The sequence below is a fragment of the Eubalaena glacialis genome, chromosome 14 (genome assembly GCF_028564815.1).
Source record: "Eubalaena glacialis isolate mEubGla1 chromosome 14, mEubGla1.1.hap2.+ XY, whole genome shotgun sequence".
Lineage (NCBI taxonomy): Eukaryota > Metazoa > Chordata > Mammalia > Artiodactyla > Balaenidae > Eubalaena > Eubalaena glacialis.
In genome coordinates, this window is record NC_083729.1 from 61,234,390 (window position 1) to 61,256,331 (window position 21,942).

General features: G+C 48.3%; 1 protein-coding gene across 1 annotated transcript in view; it reads right to left on the minus strand.

The window, feature by feature from the left end:
• Positions 1-1,543: 1,543 nt before the first annotated feature.
• The window catches only part of ADD2 (adducin 2), a 43,546-nt gene continuing 23,147 nt past the window's right edge, over positions 1,544-21,942 (minus strand). The window contains exons 9-15 of the mRNA XM_061168663.1: positions 19,483-19,659; positions 15,439-15,696; positions 13,932-14,051; positions 13,013-13,102; positions 10,914-11,061; positions 9,109-9,234; positions 1,544-2,630 (exon numbers count right to left, since the gene is read on the minus strand). Coding sequence (XP_061024646.1) covers positions 2,323-2,630; positions 9,109-9,234; positions 10,914-11,061; positions 13,013-13,102; positions 13,932-14,051; positions 15,439-15,696; positions 19,483-19,659 — 1,227 coding nt within the window. The 3' untranslated portion in view covers positions 1,544-2,322. The remainder of the gene's footprint in view (positions 2,631-9,108; positions 9,235-10,913; positions 11,062-13,012; positions 13,103-13,931; positions 14,052-15,438; positions 15,697-19,482; positions 19,660-21,942) is intronic.

Here is a 21,942-nt window from a genome sequence, read left to right on the forward strand (position 1 = left end):
GGAATAAAGAGAATGTGTTGAAAGCAAAGAGTCTGTTGACGTCATCTCTGAGCGACAACCACTCAAACATAAAAAGCTGCATCAGTGGTTGGGTCCCCTCTACCTTTCTCTTAACACTGCCTGCCGCTGACTGTTCTAGTCACAATGATTGTTTTCTTTTAATGTCAGCATAATGCCTGCTGCTTAGTGGATGCTTCACAAATATTGGGATGAATGAATGAATGTGAAATCTTTTTTTAAAAAAAGAAGGCGTCAAAGGAGTGGCTTTGAAAGGCATTTGCCATATCACAGACTTTTCTGCCTTGGGTTGTCCATCACAAGACTTGACTCAATCAGAAGCAGAACAGAGAGATGGGTCTGGGTAGCAGTTAGGAATCTGCTCCAGGGACGCACAGTATTTGTGTTTTCCTTAGTCATGTGTCCGTTTCCTTCCTTCTCAAGAAATAGCCCAACGATGATGGTGTTTCCTGCCCCAACCAGAAGGCTCTGGCCTCTCTTTTGTCAGAGGTCCACACTGGCCCTGTCACAGCCCACATTCACCAGGAACTTACTGTGCACTGATCGGGGAGAACACAGGTGGTTTCCTACCTTCACTTCAAGTGCTAACATTATGCAGTGGAGACCAGTCACAGAAACGAAATGGTCCAGGACTAAAACAACCACCCTCGGAGATTAAAGTTTTCTGATCATCATAGCTGTTAAGTGCAAAGGCTCTGGACTCAGACGGACCTGGGTTCAAATCCAGGCTCTGAATCTTTCTAGCCAAGTCACTGGAACAAGTCAATTATCCTTTGGGGGGCTCAGTTCTCTTACCCATAAAATGGGAATAATCTGACCCACATCACAGGATTATCACGAGGGTTAAAGGATATAGTGTATGTGAAGCCTGCACAGTGTGTGTGTGTGTGAGTGTGTGTGTGTGTGTAGTAAGTGCTCAAAAATGGAAAACTATGATTAAGAACTTTCAAAAATACTTTGACAATATCAGGACAGAAAGGGAAAATATTCTTTGAAGACACTGTGCTTTAAAGAGAATGGATTGTCTATTTTTTAGGAGTCAATGATGCTCATAAATCAAAGCCCCAGGGAAGAGTATGAAAAGATAGTGACGGCATCTAAAAAAATAGCTGTGGCTCTTACAGGCCCCAGGATTGATGGGCAGATAGTGACAGGGCCAGGGACACCCAAGCCTTTCTCTGAGAGCTGGTCCGAGAGGATTAATCCTGAAGGGCTCACCTCATTCTCCTCTGCTGGATCTAGAGTGACTGAGTCAGAAGCCAGAGGAGCCAAGGTCAAGGGGCCAAGGGTAAGATGCCAGTTCCAGGCTGTGAGCCAGGGCTTCTAGGTTTAAGGGAAGGTCAGGGGATCCCAGATGCTGGACCGGAGGGGGACAGAGTGAGCCACGCTGCCCTGAGAGTCAGGCAATGCTTGAAAGGCATCGCATATCCGCGCTGTCCTGGTCCTCCTTGTACAGCCCAAAGCCAACAGAGGATCGAAATTTCCCCGAATTTCGGCCCTGCTCATGACAGAAGTTTTTCCTAAGCTAAATTTGGTTTTAGTTTTGAAGCGCCTGAGATGCACAATTCAAATGGGTCAAGTTCCTGGCTTCTTATATTGATCGAACCATCCTCCACGCTGTGGCTGATCTGGCTGCCCTCACGTCTGCCTGCTCTTACAACAATTCCGGCCGTCATTCCAGAGGTTCCATGAAGAAAGCTCGGGGTTAGTGGTTGGGGGAGCACAAGCTAAGCCATCAGCCCTTGGGAACAAGGATTAACTTCTGGTGGAGGGGACGGGTCCACTTGTGTGGCTACTGTGGGCAGCAGGGCAGTTACCCTATGGGAAAGAGAAGAGAGATTTCTAAACATAGTGACAGCTCCATCAGCAGGAGGTTGGGTTCACGCAAGGACAAGGACCTTGCTCAGGGAAGCCTCGACCTGTCTGATTTGGGTCTGATTTGTGAGAGCTTGCGGCTGACTTTGGCCCCTTGCCCCGGGCTCAGATCAGGGGCAGCATCCTCACAAGGGCGGCCCACAGCGAGGCAGTGTCGTGTAGTGGAAAGAGCACTGGGCTGGGAGCCAGAAGACCTGACTTCCAGGGCAGGCTCCGCCACGAACCAGCTGCATGACCTTGGGGAAGTCACCTGATTTCTGTGGGGCAACTGTAAAATGAGGGGTTGGTGGGGTAATCTCTAAGTTTCCCATCAGAGTGTGATCCAGGGCCTATTCGACCCCTCCTTGGCCCCGTGCTTCCAGGGACAGAGATGGGAGACGGCGAGGGAGGGGAGGGAGGACGCAGATGGGAGCCCCAGGGGGCTGCGCATCAGGACTCCACTTTCTCCTTCTTTTTGCTCTTCTTCAGGAAGGACGGGGTGCGGAATTTCTTCTTCTTCTTTGAGGGAGACTTGGAAGGCGAGCCCTCTGGGGACATGGGACCGCTGGTGACTGACTCTGTTTTGTCCTTCGAGGTATCGACATCCGTGTCGGCGCTGGTGGTCATCTGGCTGAGGCCTTTGCTGAGGATGTCCTCTGCCGTCCGCTCGTCCTCCCTGCCGTTGACCACCACTCCTTCTGGCTGCGTCGCTTCCGGCTCTGTGGTGGCTTTGCTCGTTTCCGTCTTCTTAGCGTCTTCTAGAAAAAGATCCAAAGACGTGACCCATAAGATTTCATTCAGGCGAGAGCTTCAACCTGGGGCTAAGAGAACCATTTCTAGGCAATTATATAAAGGAAGTCTAGAGCAAAGAGAGGGGCGGGCTGACACGGTAAGGGGAAAGGGGTAGGCAGGGCTCTCTCCCAAACAGGAGAGAACAGGCCCTTGGCAGGCCAGGGACTCTGGGCTCTTGCCTACAAATGTAAACAGGTAATGATCTCCAGACACGGCAGCGGCCCAGCAAGGGCCCGGTTGGGAGCTTTCCTAGGAACGGACAGAACAAGGGAACAGACGCAGACTACAGAGGGGCTGTAGGAAGGGGAGGGCAGTGTCATGGGCAACTCAGGGGATGCATCTAAGAATTGTTGTAACTGGTTCAGTTTCACTAGTAAAAATATGGAAATGACATGTTTTCATACCCATTTCATTTCCTACACCACTGAGGAACTTTTCAAAAATGGAGAGTATCTTCCCAGTAGGCAGAGAGGGGCAGGCAGAGGGAGGGTGGAATTCCCTAAGTGGCATGGACCCTACAGATTGCCACCCTATTCAAGGCCAGGAATGAAACCCTCCTGCCGCCCTTTCTCCTCCTTCCCACTCTCATCCCACCCTGCTTCCACTCAAGCTTTGAAGTGCCTGGATGGGGAAGGAGGAGGGAAAACTCTAAAACCGTAGACTTTGAAAAGTAGAAAGGAAGGTAAAGATCATCTAGCTCCTCCCCATTTTACAGATGGGAAAACTGAGTAAAGCAGTAAAAGCGGGCAGACCTCAGTTTCCTGCCATCCCAGCTTAGTGTTCTTTTCACTATGTGAAACTGAGAGGGGTGTGTGTGATTGTGCATGTGTGTGAGTGTGCATGTGTGTGAGTGTGAGGGATATCACACCACAAGAAAGTGGGAGTGTGGGAGCTGGGGAAGGTGGGAGACTGGTGTCACTTACAGACAGAGTGGGGCAAGATAGATGTCTTGGGAAAAGGCTAGGGTTCTTGACGGGGTAAAGACTGGAGAAATGTCTGGTTACATGGAAGATGGGACAGAGGGGGGTAAATTTGGGGACAGTTAGCATGGGCTAGTTTAACTATCTGGGTAAGCAAACGTCTTCTCCAATAACTCCTGAGGACTGTCCCCTCTTAGTACTGAAGACCTTGGCCCTGACTCCTATTCTTCCTACTCTCTGGCCCGCATCCTGCCATCATCCAGCTACCAAGTCCTCTAATGCCCTTGACTCCTATGGCCCTTACTGCCCTCCCGCCCACCATGCATTCCCATGGTCATCACTGGCCATTCTCTTGAACGCAGAAAAGCAGTCCAGACACAGCCTTCCCCCTGACTGCTCCCCTCTCCTCTCTTCACCTGCTTTTGGCCTCATCAACCCTCTGGTCCCTGGACCCCTCCCTGCCATTGCAGTCTGTTTCCCTCTGTCTGGACCACCCTTCTCTCTCTTCTCTGTGTCCCCAACCTTCACCCACACAGTCAATCAGCTTGAGTGTTACCCTCCCCTTAAAGTCTTTCCTGGTCCCATCCCTGCTTCCAGGTAGAATTTGTCACTCCTTCCTTTCGGCCCCTACTAGATAAATTTCCATCACAGTGACTGTAAAACAATCACTTCTTTTTTATGCCTATCTCTCCCCTCAAAACTGAAATAAATCAGACAAGACTGTGTTTAATTATCTACGCGACTAGCTTATAGGAGGTACTCAAAAAATGGTTGTGGAATCCATGAATGGTTGAATGCATAAGCAAACAAATGAACGTGTGAATGGTCTTATTCTAACCAAGCCAACACCATACCTCATCTTCTTTCTTGTCTGTCCCAGCCTGAGCCTTCTACGCTGAACTGGAACCAACCTTGTAAACAAACAGCAGCCCTGCATGCTGGCCTTTGTCTCCTGTACCTATTCCCCTGTTCCCACTCTCGGCCTCCTGGGCTCTTGCACCTCCAATGGCCCCTCACTTGGATGACCCGTGAGGACGTGTTTCTCAAGTCACACCCTCTGAGATGATTTTGTTACCTGCCTTCTAGCTCCATGAACACAACTATGGATCAGAGGACCCCCCATTTTGCCCAGGTGCCATTTCCTGCCCTGTGGTGATAGGCATCCTCGCCCTAGCAGTGGCCTTCACCTACGCCCGCCCCTTCAACTGCATCCGCAACTGCAGCCCCTGCTGGCTTGCTCTAGGAGACCACACCAGGATTCTTCTCCCCAGCCAGAAAACAAGGCCACACCGGGCATGCCACCAGCATCTCGCAGAGCTCCCGCACCATGAATTGTCTGGGGAGCACCAGCAAACGGAACGTGGGGCTGGGAGGCACCATGGGCCTTGGAGGAGTTGGGTTCCAGATCGAGGTCACCACTCCCTCAGCGGGAGGGGACAGAGACTCCTGAAGGGTGCAGTTGGCCAAGAGAAGGGGCAGCAGTCAAGGCTCTAGAAATAAATACTTATTGGGCCCCAGTAAGGAAAGTATCAAAGACCAGCTCTGAGAGCCCAGATCCCTCTTTGGTTAACAGCCCACGACAGTTAAGGTCAGAACTACCTGGGTCTTCAGCTATTTAAAGGGCCCCAGGAGCTGCAGCAGATGCGAACTCACCTTCTAGCATCTCCTAAGATGAACCACTGGCTTTCTCTCCTAGATGGGGCACTTGGAGCTCTGGGAGTAGGAGACAGGTGTAGGGTGGGTGGAATGGGGTAGAGGCTGGAAAATCGGGGGATCTATCCAAGGATGGTGGCCAGGAAGCAGAGGGGAATAAGGAGAGTGGATTTGGAACAAGACTGGACTTGGCAGCCCGGGTCCATAGCCACACCCTTGTGGCTTGGGAAGAGCTGAAAGGCTTGAAGAGGCTGGAGGAGGAAGGGAGGTGCTTTGGTAGGGAGATGCCGAGCTTGTTTGGGTACCTACCTCTCAGACTGGATTTCTCACTATCCCTCAGTATCCAGACACTTGTCTCTCAGTCCTCCGATGTCCCCTTCCAGAAATGCCCACTCCCTGGACAGCCCACTCTACTCTTATCTGCCAGTCCAAGCATATATCTCCCCAAGGTCTGGTTCCAGCCTCCCTTGACATTTGACAATGATTTTGCCCTTCTCTAAAACTACCACCAATATATTAATTTTACACTTGAGTGTGGTCCCCTCCCACACTGAATCTGGGCTGGCCCTGTGGCTTGGAGAAACCAACAGAATGCAGAGGAAGTGCCACTGAGCCAGCCTCAGGCCGAAGAATTAAGAAGGCTCAGCAGCTTCTGCTTCTATAGTTTGGGGAGCCTTGAGGCACCATGTGTAAAGTCCAACTGCCTTGATGGAAACACAGATGGAGAGGCCACATGGAAAGGACCTACAGTTATATGGAGAGACAGACAGACAGACAGAGAGACAGAGAAAGAGGCCCAGCCATTCCACTGTGCCAGCTGAGCCCAGCCTTCCAGCTGCCCCTGACAAGGCACCTGACATGTGAGTGCACCATGTTGGAAGTTCTAGCTTAGTCAGGCAACCAGATGACTGCAGCCCCAGCTGACATCAGTGGAGCAGAAGATCCACCCTGCTGAGCCTAGTCAACCCACAGAAGAACTAATTTCCATAAACCAGTTCTCATTAGGCACTATGATTTAATAATTATCTACTGCTGCGTAACAAACCACACCAAAACTCAGTGGCTTAAAACAGCAAGCAGCGTAGTATCTCTCACAATCCTGAGAACACAGTACACAATGAGAACTCATTTATGAAAGCACAATACAAGGTCCTTTTATATTTATGAGCTCAATTTATCCTGATAAAAATGCTGTAAGTTAGGAAAGGCAAGGATTCATGTTAGTCCCCCATTCTGCAGTGTTTTTATGCAACTTATTTGAGATGGCTCAATTAGTAAGTGACAGAGCTGATCTTCTGATGTTGAATGCAGGACTATTTCTTTGCAGGCATAGCCAGTGGTCCTGAGGGGCCCCTGGGGGGATTGAGTCAGCAGGGGCAGGGACAGTCAGGAGCCAGTCACAGAGCAGGTGATGACAGAGATGGCCAGATGTGAGGGAAGAGGACTGGAAGGACTCCTTCAGAGAGGCTGAGGGGGTAGGAGTCAGGCAGACAGATGAGGAGTGACATTGAGGTGAATTAGCACAAGAGGATTTGAGAGCATGGTGACAAATGGTGAAAAAGTCATTCCTGATCCGATGGGTGAGCTACATGTCAAAGTGCAGATGCTACTCAGGGGGGTCAGCCCTGTTGCCCTGAGGAGCTGGGCAAGCCAATGGGCAGCCTGGCCAAGGCCACGCAGCGCCACTTCACACCGGTCACCCCAGACAGCTCCAACTGGTGCCTCTTCACACGGGGAAGGCACCAAGGAGGTCCACGCTCCCCAGCTCTGCCTGTGTTACAGGAAGACTCTTTTCTAACAACTCACCTAGGGTGTGCCTCTCCATGGAGCATAGATTTGGGCCAGAGAGAAGCAGGAATCCTGCTGCAGTGGGAACGATGTCAGGCAGTGGGAAAGCAGTGATCCCATCCCTCACACCCCTCTCCTCCCCCCTTCTGTCCCACTGAGTAGCAGAGGTCACTCCAAGGGGCTCCCAACAGCCTAAATGAAATTGCCACCACTTGTCCCACTCCTGCCACCAGCCTCCTCTCCAGTGGGCTCGCCTTCCTGCAGTTGGTTCAGGGATGCTGCAGACGGCAGTCAGGCCAGGTGCTCTCTGCATCCAGATAAGGCAGTTGGTTCCCAAGGCCATTCAGGCTCTGGCCCCCAGCACTAGAAGAGGTCATGGGCTCCTTAGAGGAGCCCATGCACTAGAAAGGGGGGGTGCAGATGTGCTCCCGAGGGCCACAAGCCCTACGCCAAAGGGGGCGTCCAGCAGCTGGCCCAAGGCCCATTCACTGTGGGTGGCATGTCCCATGCAAGTACGGGAGTGTGTTAGTGCACGGGTATGACCTATGTGTGTCTATCCTAGAGGGATGCCTAAACCATGCACAGCACATGTGGAATTGGTCATGACTTTTATGGTCAGGAAACCTCCCGAAGGCAGGGTTGTGAGCGGCAAAAGAAAAAACTGAGGAGCAACATATTTCCTTTGTAACTGTCGTCCCTCCCCCATTGCACGTATTGGAGTGAGTTAGTAAACAGCCTCTCTGTAATTACTACAGAGACAAGTATTCAGAATCAGAGGAAACTCCCTTGATGAAGGCACAAACGGGAAGAGAAAGGAAGACGTTGTGGAGGCAGGTTGACAACACCACGATGAGACACGATGAACACAGTCATGGGACATCCACTTGGGGCTCTGGCCTCAAGCAGATGGGTTTCCTCTGCCAATGCTGGGCCTGCGCTCAAGGCAGCAGTTCACTTACGGAGGGAGCTCAGGGTTGCGGATTCGAGCTGCATCCACACGTGTGGCCATTCTACCCAGGAGGGGGAAGGTTCTATCAGGACACCCAGCTGCTACTGTCTGCCTGGGGTTCAGCCCTCCCTGGTGAGGGCTCACAGTTGGGGTGGCGTGCCCCAGGGGAGGAGCGTTCATGCCCCGGAGCGATTCCAGGAGCTCATTAAAGACACTTGCATGATCTAGGAGGTTTGGACTATCATATTATTATCCATCATATGTATATTATTAATCATAACCATAATTAGATCTTATATTTAAATCATGCTTTTACTCTTTCCAAGTATGTCTTCATCTACACCTTCCCTTATATATATAAGAACCTTAAAAGGGGAAAATATTAGTAGCCCCATCTGACAGACAAGGAAACTGAGGCACGGAGATTATCTGATTTTCTAAAATCAACAGTTGAGTTGGGCCTAGAACTCAATTCTCTAAACTAGTATCTAATAAAGTGGTTTTCAACCTGGGCTACACATTAGATTCACCTGGAGAGATCTTACAACTCCAGGCTGCACCCCCCCATGCCCACTCCTAGACCACTGAACCCAGAAACCGCTGGGGTGGGACCCCAGCAGGCGTCAGGGATTGTAAAGCTCCCCAGGTGATCCCGATGTGCAGCCAAGGTTGAGAATGACACCATCAACCTCACCTGGGGGCTTGCTAGAAATGCAGGGTCTCAGGTCCCACCCCAGACCTACTGTGTCTTCATTTTAACATTTGATCCCTAGGTGATCCCTGTGAACATTAAAGTCTGAGCACTGGGCTGGTTCATCTAGAAAGGCCCATCAGCCAACCTGGTCTGAGTGAGAGATGAGAAGACTGTGGGTCAATCATTAACTTACTCAGCATTGCTTAGACTCGGCTTAACCTGTAAGGTGTATTGTCACAGCTTGTGAACGGAACAAGCTTAAAATTGGTAACCCCTGTTTCAGGTTCCCTAGAAACAGCAGAGGGGAGAGTCTCCTGTAGGAGCGCAACGCCTGTTGAAAGGCAGGTGCCCTGCAGTGCATACCTGCCCACCCTCTACGCAGACCCCCTTCTCGGCCTGCGGAGACACCTCCTCCCTCCCAGCTGCTCAGCTCGACTCACCGTCCACAGACTTGGAGGGAGAGCCCACGGGGCTCTTCGTCTCTGACTTGGCCGGACTCTGAGCTGGAGAAGCAGGTGCAGACTTTACAGGTGAGCCAGGCTCCTCAGGGGCGGGTTCTTTCTCTCCTGAAAATACAGAAAGCCAGCTCAGGATAGAGGTCAAGGAGAGGAGAGATGGGCAGACCGAGAGTGCTTTAAAACAACTGCTTTCTTCTGCTTGGTCCTCATTTCTCCTGGCTGGAGTTAGCTGCTTCCTCTAACTTTAAAAAAAAATTTCTGCTACATCCTAGGGGAGGTAAATGGGAGGAGTCGGAGTCCTGTTCCATTTCCTCCATCACAGGACATCTTTGGATGGACTATGTAACCCCTGATGTGGACGGCAAGACTGAAGGGGAACTCCCGCCCACGATTTGTTTGCATGTAGCTTATTTATTATTTATCTAATTTACATGTCCGGTCCAAACACTCTCTAGAGACAAAAAGCACCATATTTTTCTATCCACTTTTTCGATTGGCACCGAGAACTCCAAGCAAGCTAACCCCAAGAAAGCCGGCGAGGATTCTTCTAGTGTCTTTGTTCCTAGGAAGGTGGCTGACTCTGGGTGGGGACCGGGGCTGTGGAAGAGGGCCCTGCCCTGAGGGAATGAAAGCCTTGCCTGGTGGACAAAACCAAGAGCTGAATTCTGTGTCTCAGACCCCAAGTGCACTTGAAGCAAAGAGAAGGGACAGCTCCATATGGGGGACAGAGAGGGCTTCCTGGCTGGAGGGGGTTTGCCACAGAGGCCGAAGTGTAGATAATACTGAATCAGGCTAAAGAAGAGAAACTCTGTCAGGAAGGGACAAAGGCATGAACAAGCTAGCAAGAGTATGACTGCTTAGGACTCAGCATGGAGAGATGGGCTTGACTGAGATTCTGACAGAAAGGACTCAGCTGCTGGATTCTGACATAAAGGACTCAGTTCTGATTGCCAGGCTAAGTGGTTTATACCACATCTGATAGATCATCAATAATTATGATCAGGGGCTTCCCTGGTGGCGCAGTGGTTGGGAGTCTGCCTGCTAATGCGGGGGACACGGGTTCGAGCCCTGGTCTGGGAAGATCCCACATGCCGCGGAGCAACTAGGCCCGTGAGCCACAACTACTGAGCCTGCGCGTTTGGAGCCTGTGCTCCACAACAAGAGAGGCCGCGATGATGAGAGGCCCGCGCACCGCGATGAAGAGTGGCCCCCACTTGCCGCAACTAGAGAAAGCCCTTGCACAGAAATGAAGACCCAACACAGCCATAAATAATAAATAAATAAATAAATAATAAAATAAAAAAATAATTACGATCACTATTACAATGAACATATTATTACAGCTAACATTTGTCCGGTGTCTACTGACCTAGGCCCTATTCCTAGGCGCTATCCTAAGCACTCCTCCCGGACTAACTCCTTATTCCCGGGTGAGAGGGTCAGTGGGGTCACGGCGGCACCACCGTGTAACTGTCAGGCACGAGCCATGAGGGGCATTGTTGTGATTAATAAAATCATGCTGATAAGAATATTATTTGGTGATGGAGCAGGAAGGTCAAATTGAGGACATGACAGAGAAGAGACAGAGAGAAGCAAATGAAGATTGAAAAGGAAAGCGAGACAAGGCTGGATTGAGCCCTGGGGGCCCTGGCGGGCAGGAAGGAAGGGGGTCCAGGCTGCTGGCGGGGAGTGAGGGCCATGGTTTGCTCTGCTGCCTCTCTGGGTGCCCCGAGCTCTCTCCTCCGCCCTGGGAGGTCCTGAAGCACCAGCATCCCGGGGTTATTTACCATCAAGTTCTAGCTTCTTCCTCTCCACCTCTTTCTTGTACTCCTCCAGCTCCTGGTCCGTGAGTTGGCTGAAGGGGTTGGGCGCTATCTCCTCGGCCTCGTCTTTGGTATCCGCCTGGCCCCGGGACATCAGCTGGCTCTCTGTGGACTGAAAGTTAACCACAGAGTGTGTCGCTCTCTGAACGCCGCAGTCGGGGCCCAGGCCCGAGCTTCCTTTCAGACTCATGGGGCTGCCAGTGGTCTTGCTAGCGACAGCGTGGCATGCAGCTCCATGGCACCAGCTCGGGGCCTCGGGGTAGGGGTTGTTCACTCCGTCCCACGGCTACCTCACCCCCAGACCCGGCTTCTTTGGAACCGCCTGAATGAACGCAGGGGGTCCTCCCTCTGCCCCGGAAATAAAATCGAAGAATGCTCCCAAGCAGAAGGAAGACACACCTTTATTGCGATCTCTCCTGTGGACGCTTGCAAGCCGTCACTGTGCAAATACAGCTGGCGGCCCGCAGTCAGTCAGCCAAAACCCAGCATGCAAAGCGTTGGCTCAACCAGTGTCCCGCCAGCCGCTCCCCACCATGCACCCCACCATCCCGCGTCAGCAGCACAAGCCACAGCACCCAGCAGTAAGTCACATGCAGAACACACAGTGGCTTTGGCATTCTCAGTCCAAACTGTTAGTCCTGTTTTGCACACAGTCATAAATAACAAGGGGGCCAAGGTCCTGAACCTTGGATCTTCAACCCGCCTGTACTGCAGGTCCCTGAAGGGACATTGGCAAAATCACTGTGTTTCACCCCCTCTGGGGAGCCCCTGGCTCTGGGGAGCTCACCAGCTGGGCCTTGTGTAAGCTTCGGGAATCCTTTGATCCCTCTAGCTCAGGACAGTTCAGACTCCATAGTCCTTTATCCTAACTCAGCATCCTCATCTCGGCCTTTGGGAATTCAGTGCTCTGGAGCCAAGGAGCCAAAGAAAGTGGTGGTGGGGGGGATGTGAGCCTGGGCAGCTGGCCCACACCACACACTCCAGGCCATCTGTCTCTGGCTCATCAAGTCTTCTGATGATGGGCCCATGGGCTCCTTCCAAAAGAAGGCAGCACTGGGCCTATCTTAAGGAATCATGGGGTTCAAAAGAGTCCAAGACCAGGATCCCAAGAAGAGGGACTCCAAGGAGAGCACTCGGTATAAATGGCAGAGTTTTTAACAATTTTGCTCAGAGTATTGAACTCCCACCTCCCCCCCCCATTATCGTGGGGTATTTCTATCCTTGACCCTGTAGCACATTTGATGTTCCTCGTCTTGGCTGAGCTGAGGTGGGGTGGAGGTGATGACATAACCTTCACACTTCCCCCTGCCAAGGGGCACCCACCTGGTGGGTTGCAGCCTGATCTGAAATCATGACATCACCTCAGTTTGCTCTGCAGAGAGGAATGGTCCCTGTATCCCCCACCCCTGCCCTTACTGCTAAGAAAGATGCCATTGCTACTTTGCAATGAGCAGCAATGGTTTCCAACACAAGCCAGAAGTCTGACGTTCACCCCTTTTGCTAAGCGCTAAACAAAAACTGTTCTATCTCAAGCAGGGAAACAAGTTTATATTTTCTAACTCTACGTGTGTTTGTGTGGGCAGCTCACTGCCCCTTCCCATCCTGTAGGAGTACCAGTCCTTATATATATGTCTGCCCTCTGAGAGCCTGTGACCATCTTCCCAGAGCTATGGCCTGATGATGCTGTTTCCACGCACAGAGGCCAGAACCCCTCAGGGCAGGCAGGCCTGGAGCCGCTGGGAGAGGCCAGCCGCGCTCCTGAGAGGCCACTCTGCAGGGTACTGACAGAGGGCAGAGGGGAGCTCCATGGGGGAGGCATAGAAGCCGCATCACTCCCGTGGACAGGCTGGGCTGCTCTTCCCCTGCCTGTCGCCCACGGGGGGGCGATGATACACTGTCCCCAGTCCTCACAGCATCCGTTTTGCAGCAAGAGCACCAGTGCCCAAGATCACAGGGGAAGGTGGGCATATAAGGACTCAGGGGTCCTGCTGCCCAGCCCCAGGCACTGCAGACCCAGAAGGCAAACACGTCTCCCCTCCAGACAAGGGCAGCGTCTGCTGTACCGGGCTTCGGCTCTTCTCAGCGATGACACTCGCCAGCAGCTGGGACTGAGGCCCTGCTGACTTCACATCCTGTCGGTTTTGTTCTCGAATCTGTGTGGAAAGGGATGGAGAGAGTGAGCTAGCTGTCCAGCATCAGGGTGTGGAGTTGGGAGGGAGCATCCCCAGGGCACACTAGAAAGGCCGCCCAGGGGTGCAGATGTAACGCATCACATCCAATCTGAGACAGTCTGTCTCCACGTCTGCTCCAGAGTGAATGAGAAGTTTATGTAGAGCACCAGATTCTCATTAACCATGAGCAGGTCATTGAGATAAAGAGTGAAATGAGGCATAGTAGATCCTTGAGGGAGAGTCTCAATTTTTAATATTCCTGTGAAGTCCCTGAGGAATTGGTTTAAACTACAGATTCCTGGGGGGCCACCCCACGCATATTGAATCTCAGTCCCATGGGAGGAGGGGTGGGAGTGACCCAGGAATCTGCCCTTCAGAGGACCACACACTGAAACACTGTTCTGGGAACATACCCGACCTATTGAAGGTGGTCTGTTACAAGTTAAGTTTTTAAAGTAACATTAGAAATATAAGTGAGTGAACTGTAAAGCAAAGGTAGAGAAATAAACACAAAGTATTTTGCAATCTTGAAAATGAGCCAAAGGGAAATAGCATAAAATTTGTAAAAATTCGATTTGCGGGCTGGTCTCTTAGACACATCTAATGTCTAAAGTTAGCACCTCTCTATTAGAGGGTTACACAGGACTACAAAAGCACAGCGCTTAGCACTGTGCCTGGAATATGGCCAATAAATGGTAGTTTCTTTTCCATAAGAGGCATCTGGGATGTTGGTAAGTCAGGCGCATCCTGGGGACCCCCCCCCTACGCCCTTGAGGGAGAAAAGAAGGGAGGTAATTAGCTATCACCTTACCTTGTTGCGCATGTCCAGCACTTCTTGGGGGTCAGTATACAGAGGCACAAATTGGTTTGGGTTTTCGATCCGTATGGGCATGCCACTGCTGGATTTCTCCACCTCGTCGGCCTTCATCCACTGAACACACACAAGGCCCGGTGGGTAAGGCAAAGGCATATGGCTCACCGTCCCCCCTAGTGGTCCACCCCATGAGATCTGGGCCGACCAGCCTACGTGCAAGTCAGCAAGCCTAGACAAACACGTTCCCTCCTCTTGGGCCTCTTTGATGTCTGTCTCCCAGAGCAGAGATGGGCAGCAAATGACCCAGCAACCAAAGAAAGGCCCCAGATCAATGGCCATAAAGAACACTTAAGAGGAGGGACAGAGCCTTGGTGCCAGCTTTGACAGACAGGCAGCCACTGGTGTTGTAGTATTAGATGATTCATGGATGTTAATTTGCAGGGCTTTTTTTTTTTTTTTTTTTTTTTAACGAAGAGCTATTCTATTTGGCTGCCAGCTACTTTGTTAGTGAAAATCAAATTAAGAGCCAGGGTGTGTGATGAGGGAGAGAGAAGAAAAGAGCATACAATATGTAAAAACTCAATCTGTGGGCAGGTCTCACACATCTAACGTCTAAAGCAAGCACCTATCTACAGAAGAGGGTTATAAAGGGAGTGGACAACGTAATAAAGCAAGTAGCCCACGCACCTTCTGGTTTTACATCAGATGGTCAGTTCAAATGTTGGGTACCCCTCCCTTGAGTTTCCCAGAAGCCCCTTCCAGATATGGGAGCAAAAAGCTTTCACGCTGCTGGGAGTGACCTGGTCCAGCCACCCTCTGGACCAAAAACTCAGCACAGGGGTGCAAGAAACAGGTGATCTGCTCCACGGGCATGAGAAGCTGCTCCCAGATGCCCAATAGGAAGCCTTAAGGGGAGACAGGACTAGTGCAGGCCCAGGGGAGGTTTGCTGTTTCCCTTTTTTTTTTTTTTTTAGATTTGCTGATTGTTTTATTGAAGAACATTGCGAAATGTGCATATTCAGAATCACATGGACACTTTAGGTTGGTTTGGTATAGCAGACATGGACGTTGTATTGTGAGTAGATACTGGATAGTGTGAGGGAAAAAAAAACCCTAAGAAATCTTTGTTGTTTTCACAATGTGCATGTATGACATTTCCAAGTACAGATTTTGGCAGCTTCAAGTTTCTCTGTCCAGGGAAATTAGATTAAAGAAGTCAAAGTTTATTACAGAATCTAATGGTTGGCTTAAACAACCTTAATAAAGCCTTGGGCAACAAAGCTTCATTCCCCAATGGGGAAAAGTACACTGCATACTAGATGAGTGATAATTTTATCTGACTCATTCAACTGTATGTAGGAGAATTCCACAAAACAAACAGGGCATTATTTTTCCATTTTCTGCACTTGCTGTTTCCCTTTTAAAGCGGCTGAGCCCACACAGGTAGCCGGGCACTCTCCTTCCACCCCAGTCTCCCCAGCGGAGCCCCCTCTGCCCTGCTTACCGTGGTCTTGGGCCGGGGGCTGCCCATGCTCCTCTGGACCTCGTCGGCCACGTTGACCCGCAGGTAGGTGTTGGGCGTGTTGAGCCAGCGGGTCTTCTCCTTCTGCTGCTTCTGGGCGTGTTGTCTCAGGGCGGGCACCGGGGTGCCATCCTCCTCAAACACGAAGGCTGTGACCGTGGCTGGAATCTCCACCTCACTTTTGTGTTTGGTTTTCTCTTGAACAAAGGGGTAGCGGTAGGTGTAGCCTGTTCTGTAACCCTAAAGAGGACAAAAATAGAACCACATGTGGTGGGGAAAATGGTCAGTTACATGCCTGCTCGCCCACTCACACGCTTTACCCCCTTCCATCTAAAGGACTCAGTTTAACCCAAAGTCTCTGTAATACAACCCAGGCCTTGCCGCGCCTCTGGTGTATTTCAGAACTGTTCCCTGTCTTGGTCCCCCAACCCCACCCCTCCTCCACCCCAACAAGCCCTCTGATCAGGGATGAGAAAGTCCCCAGAATCTTGTGGACCAGACAGAGCTCCAGCTTTTGGTCTGGTCCAGTAGTTCTCAACACAACAGAATCATGCGGGAGCTTTAAAAATGTGGATGCCTGGGCTCACCTCAGAGTTTCCCATTTCCATTGCACAGTGGTGCAATCTGGGCTACAGGATTTTAAAAAGTTTCCCAGCTGATTCTAACAGTAGCCCTCCCTTCCTCGACTCTGAGGCTTCTTGACTATTTTTCTCTTGGGAGCCCTAACTCTGACTCAAGAACATCCCTGTCTCCTAAGCCAGCATGTCCCCCAAAGGTGGACTGTTAACTGAGAATGAACACTCGGGAATCTTAACAGCTGCTGGAGCAATTCTCGGCTCTGCCTGTCATCTTTTTTAAAATTAAAGTGGCATTAAAAAGAAAGTGGATTACAAAAAAAGTACAGAGCCATGTAGAAAAATTAAGCAATATAAAAAACATAAGGAAAAAGTGGGTTTTATGCAAAATCTCATCCCCAGAGACAACCACTAAAAATCCTTTCAGTCATATCTCTAAGCACACATACACAAATGCATGTATGTAAGTATACAGACTATATAATTAATGCATCCTATAATATATATAAAACAGTATATAAATGGACTGTACCACATAAGCAGCTTTTAAAAAAATTGAGATATAATTGACATGTAACTTTACATTAGTTTCAGGTGTACAACATAGTGATTCAATATCTGTATGTATTATATGTGTAACTGAATCACTTTGCTGTACACCTGAAATTAACACATTGTAAATCAACTATACCTCAATTTAAAAAAATTTGTATGTATTGTGAAATGATTACCACGAGTCTAATTAAAATCCAGCACCTCTCATAGTTACACTTTTTTTCTTGTGATGAGAACTTTTAAGATCTACTCTTTTAGCAACTTTCAAATATATAATACAGTATTAATAACTATAGTCACCATGCTGTGTTTATCATGTCCGTCTTCCCAAAACACTGAGCCAATTTACACTTCTGCCAATTGTGCTGGAGTTCCCAGTTCTCGTCTCCTTTCCCCACACTGAATATTGTTGAGGTTTAAAAAAAAATCCTTGGCAATCAGATGGGTTAAAAGTAAAATCCTCTACTTTTGTTTTGTTCTTTTTTGGATTACTAGTAAGACTGGATATTTTTGATTACATTTAATGGCCTCTTGAATATCTTCCTTTGTAAACTGGGTTCTCAGTTCATTTTTCTATTGTGATGTTCATCTTTTTCATATTGATTTGTAATACCTCCTTTTACAGTAAAGATATGAATCTTTTGACTGTCACAGATGTTGCAAATATTTTCCCCATACTTCTTTGTCTTTTAGCTTTGTTTATATGGTGGGTGGGGTGGTTTATAAAAATACAAATTCTGAATTTTAATTTAATCATATCTGTCAATATTTGGCATCACGATTTCAGACTTTCCTGCCATGCTTGACAAGGTCTTTCCCAACACAAGAGCATTAAAACTATTAATCTATGTTTTTAAATACCTATATGAATTTCCTTTCCATGTTTAAATTTTTGACAAATCAGGGATTTATCTGTTGAAAGGACAAGGTAGTAATCCACCTTAGTTTTATTTCCCAGATGGCTAACAGTCTATCTTTTTCCCACAGATTTATAAGATGGCTGTTCATCCTGTGTTAAATTTTCATGCATTTGGGATCTATTTCTGGATTCTCTAAGCTGTAGCATTGATTGGCCTGTCCATTCTGGACTAGTGCTCCTCCCTTTAGTGACTCAAGCCTTATCACACTTTACCATGTGGTGGTAATCACTCTTCTTTTTATAGGATTTTCCGAGCCATTCTGAATTTCACCTGAAAGAACATTTTGCTAAGTCCTTATACCATCCCCCACTTTTGAGGAAATTACATTGAGTTTATCGATTAATTTGGAAAAGTTACCCTACTGAAGTTTTTAACCAAGAATAAATTATAGCTCTTCACTGATTTCAGGTTTTCTCTGATGTCTGTTGGTAAAATTTTACAGTTGCCTTTAAAGGGGTTCTGCTTAAAGTTTGATTCTGCTGCATTTGCAAATAGGATTATTTTCTCATTATATTTTCATTGTTTTGTTTCAAAATTTAATGGAAATTCTTCTAGGGTTTCACCATGATACTGGTGTTTGTTTTGAGAAAAAAATCATTTTAATCATGTTAAATAAATGGCTTCCTATCCTACTTAACATCTATTATTTTTATAAATCAATATTAAATTTTTATCAAATAACTTTTGATCTCAAAGTGATCAGAAGGTTTATATTCTTTGACTCATTGATATCATGAAATATATTTAAAAGATTTATAATATTAAACCATCCTTCAATACTAGGAATGAGCCCTCACTTGGTTATTGTGTATTATTATTCTAATGTTATGCTGGATACTATTTGCTAGTTTTCATGCAGCATTTTTCATCAACTCAAAGTGAGATTGGTCTGAATGTGTTATAATTGTTATGATTTGGCTTCCTTCTTTCACTCTTAACTGCAACAGTTTAAATAGCATAAGAATAGTCTGTCTCTTAAAGGTCTGAAAGAATTTCTGCATGAAACCACTTGGTCCTGGTGCTTTATTTAGGCATAGTGACTCACACAAATGTTAACAGGGGTTGTATTTCCATTGTGGAGTGTACCTTTCACCATTATAAAGTGACCCTCATGCTCAGCCTGGTACTAAAGTGGAAATGATTTGGAGGAACTGGGGGCAGAAGAAAAGGATTGATTATTGCAATGACCCAGACACAACAAAGAGAGGGTCCAAAGTAGTAGCAGTGAGGGGGAGGGGTGGTAAATGATATAGAAATGTCACAGAGATAGGTTTCATCTTCGCTTTTCTGAGCAATCTAAGAAGTCAGAGTCTCTTCCTGCAATTAGCTCCTCATTGTATATGCTTTCCTCTTATTTTTGAATTGTCTCCTATTTACGTCATATATCATCCATTAAATTGTTAGCTCCAGAAGGAAGGATGTCTTATAATTCTTTGGATCCTTTAAAGCCCACTCCTGGACATATACCAGTTAACTCCCTACCTGATTGATTGATTGATTCATTACAAAAGGGTATTGTTATAATGCTGCTTACCAGGAACAGGGAAATTAATGGCATTATGTGTTTTCCGCGTTAAAGTCATGAGATTAGAAAGAAAGGCAGAACTAACTGCAAAAGAGGAGTGAACCAAGCCACAGCATGAGAGAGGCTCTGTGGTCCTGATTTTTCCTGGATTACCACCTCTCATCACAACCAAGGGCTTCCTATCCCTTCTCTAAAGAGCACCCTGCAGGTACAATAACATCAGCCCTTTCCAACAGCCCTTGGAAAAGCGGTGGCAAAGGCCACCACTTGAGAATACTCAACTACTATTAGAATGACCACACATTCTAAGTCAAGTGGCCGATCAAGGGCCTTTAACAAATTAACTGTGACGCTGGCAGTTCTCACGCCCACCGAATGCTTCATACTGACTGGTTTTGGGGGAGCTAAGCCGCAAAGGACTGGCCTGGGAGGACAACGGCAGGAGACTCACCAGATTGTCCAGCATCCTCATGAGGGCCTCGAACTCGTGCTCCCCCAGCCGGCTCTTCTGCATGGGCCCGAAGGTGCTCCCCGCCCACTGCACGGAGCCCACCTCGTGAGGCCGGTGCTTCTCCTGCTCCAGCAGGATGAGGTTCTCCACGCCCCCCGCGCTGGACAGAGCAGACACCTGCGCAAAGGGCAGAGAACGCTCAGCTCACACACACACGTGTGTGCACATGTACACACACATCCCTGCGCGTGTACCTGTGCTCCTCGGTGTAACAGAGAATGGAGATCGGGGAAGATTAGAAACAGAAATGTCTGGAAAACTGAGCTGTAGTTGGTTTTTTCCTCCCAGAGGAAAGCCCCTCCAAACTTGTAGGGCATGTGCCCATTTCCAGGCAAAGAGGTATTAGTATTTCTTTCCTAATGTCAGTTCTTAGGGGGACATAGCAAGTGTTAAACCTTAAGAATAAAACAATGCAGAGTACTGAAAAAGTACCTGGGACACAGACCAACCTCAAATTGTGATTATTTCTGGGGAAGGAGGGAAGATGAGAAAAGGGGACTTCAATTCTTGTCTGTAATATTTTACTTCTTCCAGAGGAAAATGCCATTGATATTTGTTAAATCTGGTTGGTAGCAGGTGTCTATTATATGACTCTCTGCACTTTTCTGTGTGTCTGAAATATCTCCCCTTAAAAAAAAAAAAAAGTCACTTGAAAGAAATAAGCTGCCTTCTAGGCCAGTGAAATATGAGTGTAGCTGCATGTTGGGCTGAATTAACAGGTCTAAAGGCAGAAGACCCTCCATGATAAGGTTAGCCAGTCAAGGAAGCCCAGAAAGAGGACACACATGAAATGCTGACAGTCACAGCCGGGCACTGTGTAGGGCTTAGGAAGCTTTTACCCGCAGACTTAGAGCGTTTGTCCCACTGTCACGGCTCCATGGAGAGGGGACAATACAGGTGGCTACAGGCAACGGACTCTGACTTTTAGGGCAAGTGGTGTGTGCATAAAGCAGGCAATTTTAGAACGATCCTAAAAACATTCATGAATCCAACTAATCTTATTTTCTAATTCCATGCTCATCTAAAAGCACATTCTATTTACTCCCTGTATCTGCCACTCAGATATAATTGGTCATGGTTTGGCTTCCTGGGTAAGTCCAGAGAGAGATGGTGGTTTCCAAGTATTGTAAGTAGTGAAGCTGGAGTTTTATGCTGCACATCAAGACCCCAGTATTCTGATTAATATTTGATATCCCATGTAAACCTGCTTGTTATGGGGGAACAGCTCTGATTATATAAACTTTCAGTGTTCCAGTTTTTGTGCCAGTTATTGTTTTACTGAAAATGAAAAGAATCCAATGTAGCTTGCTGACAAACACAGGTCTATGAACCCATGAGGATCCTGGACATACTCCAGAGTGTGTTAAATTCACCAGTGTAACACATGGCCCCTGTGAGACTTCCTAGAGGTCAGCCAGGCAGCCTTTCCAAGGTGACCCCCATCACTCTGTGAAGAGGAAGAAGCAAGAACAAGCATTTCCATGCCCTCTTCATCCAAGGCATGTGTCCTACGGAAGCCTCCATTTTTATCTTAAAAAGACGACTCCACACCCTACAAATATAGAGACTTCGAGGCCTTTTATTCCATTCTCTCACCAAAAATGAGTCCTTGTCTAGTATCCCTAGAAGTGGTCAGCTCCATGCCTGGGAAGGCAGCCTATTATACTGTTGTCCAAATGTTAGAAGGGTTACAGTGAGTTGATATAGATTACCCTGAGTTGAAATCTACCTTTTTATTATGTTCATTCACTGGTCCCACTTCTGCCCTCTGCTGACCGTGTTTTCTAATTCTGAAGTCCCTCACACCTGGCACTGAGGCTGAGCGCCTGGAAACGCACTCTCAAAGGTAGTGAACCCCAGCTGGTTGATCAATTACCAAGTTCATCCTGGACCCCTACCCGGCCAAGGCAGGGCTCCAGCTCTGGGACCCTGAAACCCTGACTTGAAGTGCCAGCTCCCTGAGGAGAGGTCCCAACCTGTCAGCTGACCTTTCCCACCGACGCTTGCTTTCCTGAGAGGCAGGGCAATGTAGTGTTTAGGACATAGGACTTGGGTACCAGGCTGTCTGGGTTTGGATCCTGGCTCTGCCACCTACTTGCTGTGTGACTTTGAGCAGCTATTTACCCTCCCTGTGCCTCAGCTTTCTCGTCTGTAAAATGAAAATAGTATCTACCTCGTGAGGATTATTTAAGGTAACATTTGTAAAGCACTTAGAATAGCACCTGGTGCATACGGAGTGCCATAGAAACATTTATGATAAATAAATTCTGAGGTTTTACCATGAAAGGCTGAGAAGCAATACCCCCTGGAGACTGGTCATTCATAGAGGAGGAGAAAACTGCCCACACCCTTGCAAGAGCTGCCTCCTCTCACCTCCCCCTTCCCCCCATCCGTTTCCAT